The sequence below is a fragment of the Eimeria acervulina genome, genomic scaffold (assembly GCF_000499425.1).
Source record: "Eimeria acervulina Houghton genomic scaffold, Eah_scaff169, whole genome shotgun sequence".
Classification (NCBI taxonomy): domain Eukaryota; phylum Apicomplexa; class Conoidasida; order Eucoccidiorida; family Eimeriidae; genus Eimeria; species Eimeria acervulina.
Genome location: NW_013550146.1, coordinates 45885 through 48925, shown reverse-complemented (window position 1 = coordinate 48925; position 3041 = coordinate 45885). Strand labels below are relative to the sequence as shown.

Here is a 3041-nt window from a genome sequence, read left to right as displayed (position 1 = left end):
GTTTTTATGCATGTTCCCAGATATATATATATGCATGCATATATATATATATATATTTGTTTGTTTGTTTATTTATTTGTGTTTGTTTGTTTGTTTATATTTAGCACAAAGTGCATTCTAATTATTTGTTTATTATAAATTTCTGTATATTTATTTATATATATTTTTGTTGATTTACATTTATTAGTATTTGTTTATACTTACTCATTTACACCTACTGATATATTCATTTGTATTTATTTATTTATTTATTTATTTATATTTATTTATATTATTTATTGCTTACTCCGTCTTGAGATCTCTTCTTAGCGATCTTTACTATTAACTCTGCGATGTCCTGCGCAGGTGTAAACCGAATAGGCTGCTGCTGCTGCTGCTGCTGCTGTTGCTGTTGCTGTTGCTGCTGTTGCTGTTGCAACTCTTGCTGCTGCTGCTGCATGTCCTGTTTCTGTTGCAGATCGTGTTGCTGCTTGCCTTGCTGCTGCTGTTTCTGCTGCTGCTGCTGCTGCTGTTGCTGCTGCTGCTGCTGCTGCTGCAGCAAGTAGGCCTCATCAGGAGACAGAGCTAGGGAGCAGAACATCTCTATTTCTCTATCGAACAGATTATCACTGACTCCATCACTAAAGACAAGAATAAGGTCTCCTGGCTGCAGCAGCAACGGCTGAGGAGGTGCATAACCCATATCTGCTGAATCTCCCTGAGGGTCTACACGCTGCAGCACTGCAACAAAACGAGCAAAACCCTGCTGCTTCAGCAAACCCCAGCTGCTGCGATCGGGTAGATTACATAGTTGATACGGGGCTCCGTTCTCCCACCGCTGTTCCTGTGTGCGCCAGCAGCAGCGCCGCAGCAGACGGGGAAACCGATTGCTGCTGCTGCTGCTGCTGCTGCTGCTGTTGAGGCTGATGTTGCTGCTGCTGCTGCTGTTGTTGTTGTTACCCGAGAGCAACAACGCCTCTGGCTTGACGCTTGGTGCTGCAGCAGCATAAAAAGACATGCTGCTCGGCAGCAGCTGTCTGCGCAACACCATCAATACAGAGTCGCCTAAACAAACAACACCAAATCTACCCGTCTTTCTGTCTATACAGCCCACCGCTGCAGTGCTGCTGCCCCAGCGGTTCTCGCTGCTGCTGCAGACAGCTTCATGAGCGCGCTGCAGCAGCAAACGCGCACGTGAATTAGCATCTAGGCAGCGATACTGAGGAGACATACGCTGCGGATGCAGGTTTGCTGCTGCTTCTGCTGCTGCTGCTGCAGCAAGACCCTCAGAAAATCGGGAGGCGTCGATCCCTTCAACTGCCCAACTCCCCACACCATCAAACACCCCAAAGCATCCCTCCTCCTCTAACAAAAAAAATGCATCTTCGCAGCAGCTGCTGCTGCTCTTTGCTAGCCTGCAGCCGCCTCCTTCTATGCGAAACGGCACGCCAGCAGCAGCGGCACCGCCTCCAGCAGCAGCAGCAGCAGCTGCTGCTGCTGCTGCTGCTGGGGCAACGCCTGTTCCGCATCCCGGCCCTGCAAATCCTGCTCGGGCTGCTGCCCCTGCTGCGCCTCCGGCTGCTGCTGCTGTTGCTGTTGCTGCTCGTGCTGCAGCGCTGCTACACCCGCTGCCCCCAGGACTCTTCCCAGCTGTGACCCCATAGAAGGAGGAGCGCGCAGCATGCTGCTGCTGCTGCTGCAGCTGCAGCTGATGCTGCTGTTGTTGCTGCTGGCGCTGCTGCAGCATGACCTTCTTCCATGTAGGATAAAGTGTAGGGTCTGCTGGCAGCTGCGGCAGCAGCGCCGTAGCCGCCTCTAGGTGCAGATACACCGCAAGCGGGGCATAGGCTACAGCTTCTTCTAGTGCTGCACAGTCGCGCAGCAAGAAGCCCCCAAGCAGCAGATGCAGCTGTTTTGCTGCCTTCAGTCGCTCCACTTCTGCTGCTGCTGCTGCCAGCACCATGTGCTGCTGCTGCTGCTGCTGCTGCTGCTGCTTGAAACGAAGGCGAATCTCCTCTGTCACAGCTGCGCGCTTCCGCAGAGAGCAGAATGTGGGGCGCACGCGCGTTATGAATTGCTGCAGCCGCTGCAGCAGAGACACAGCAGCAGCAGCTGCTGCTGCTGCCCCGCCGTCGCTGTTGTCGCTGCGCTGCTGAGGGGAGACACACTCCGAGGCAGCAGCAGCATCTGCTGCTGCTGCTGCTGCTTCTGCTGCTCCAGCAGGAGCGCGCATAATCAAACAGCTTCCTGCTTCTGACGAAGCATCAGCAGGCGGCGGGTACAGTGGAGGATCTGCTGCTGCTGTGGGCAGCGGCGAGCGCAGCAGCACAACCAATACACAGTGCTGCTGCTGCTGCTGCTGCTGCTGTTTTTGCTGCGTCCCCCACAGCAGGTTTTCCTTCTCCTCTGCAGGCTCCATTCCTGAAGGTTGGTCTTCAAGAGCAGGAGCGGCAGCTGCTGCTGCTGTTGCTTCTGCAGCTGCTGCTGCTGCTGCTGCTGCTGCTGCTGGTTGACTGCCTTCCTCTCCATTGTCAGTGTGCAGCGACTGGCTGCGGGAGCCGCAAGGAGGACTTTCTCTGAGCTCTTTTTGCTGGTTTGTGCAGAGGTTTGTAGCGAAGTAAACAGAGACAATATCTAATAAAGAGACAATAACCCCCCCCACCTCTAGCCCTGCGTCGCTTAGTATAGCCACACCAGGCACCCAGTCAAAGGCATGAGGCTGCTGCAGCGGGCAAGCGCTGCAGCTGCTGCTGCTGCTGCTGCAGCTGCTGCTGCGGCTGCTGTCGCAGCTGAGGGTACCGCTGCTGCTCGTTGTTGCTGCTGTTGCTGCTGCTGAGGGGCCCTCGACAGCAAAAGCAGGAGAAGGAGGACAGCGTGGCTGCGGCAACTCAACACAAAAATCGTGCTGTATGCAGATGCCCTTCATGATCGGCAGCTGCAGCTGCAGGTCCCTCCCTTTCATTTCTCGCTTGCAGCTCTGCTGCTGCCTGTATGCTGCTGAACGTTGGGGTGTCTACGTACACCCAGCTGCAGCAGCAGCAACAGCTGCGGCTGTTGCTGCT

At 54.3% G+C, this 3041-nt stretch overlaps 1 protein-coding gene across 1 annotated transcript in view; it reads right to left on the bottom strand.

Annotated features, from left to right (window-relative positions):
- The window catches only part of EAH_00022870 (GK19179, related, related), a gene marked incomplete at both ends in the record, with an annotated part of 5972 nt that extends 3031 nt beyond the window's left edge, over positions 1–2941 (bottom strand). The window contains one exon of the mRNA XM_013396920.1: positions 287–2941. Coding sequence (XP_013252374.1) covers positions 287–2941 — 2655 coding nt within the window. The remainder of the gene's footprint in view (positions 1–286) is intronic.
- Positions 2942–3041: the final 100 nt, after the last annotated feature.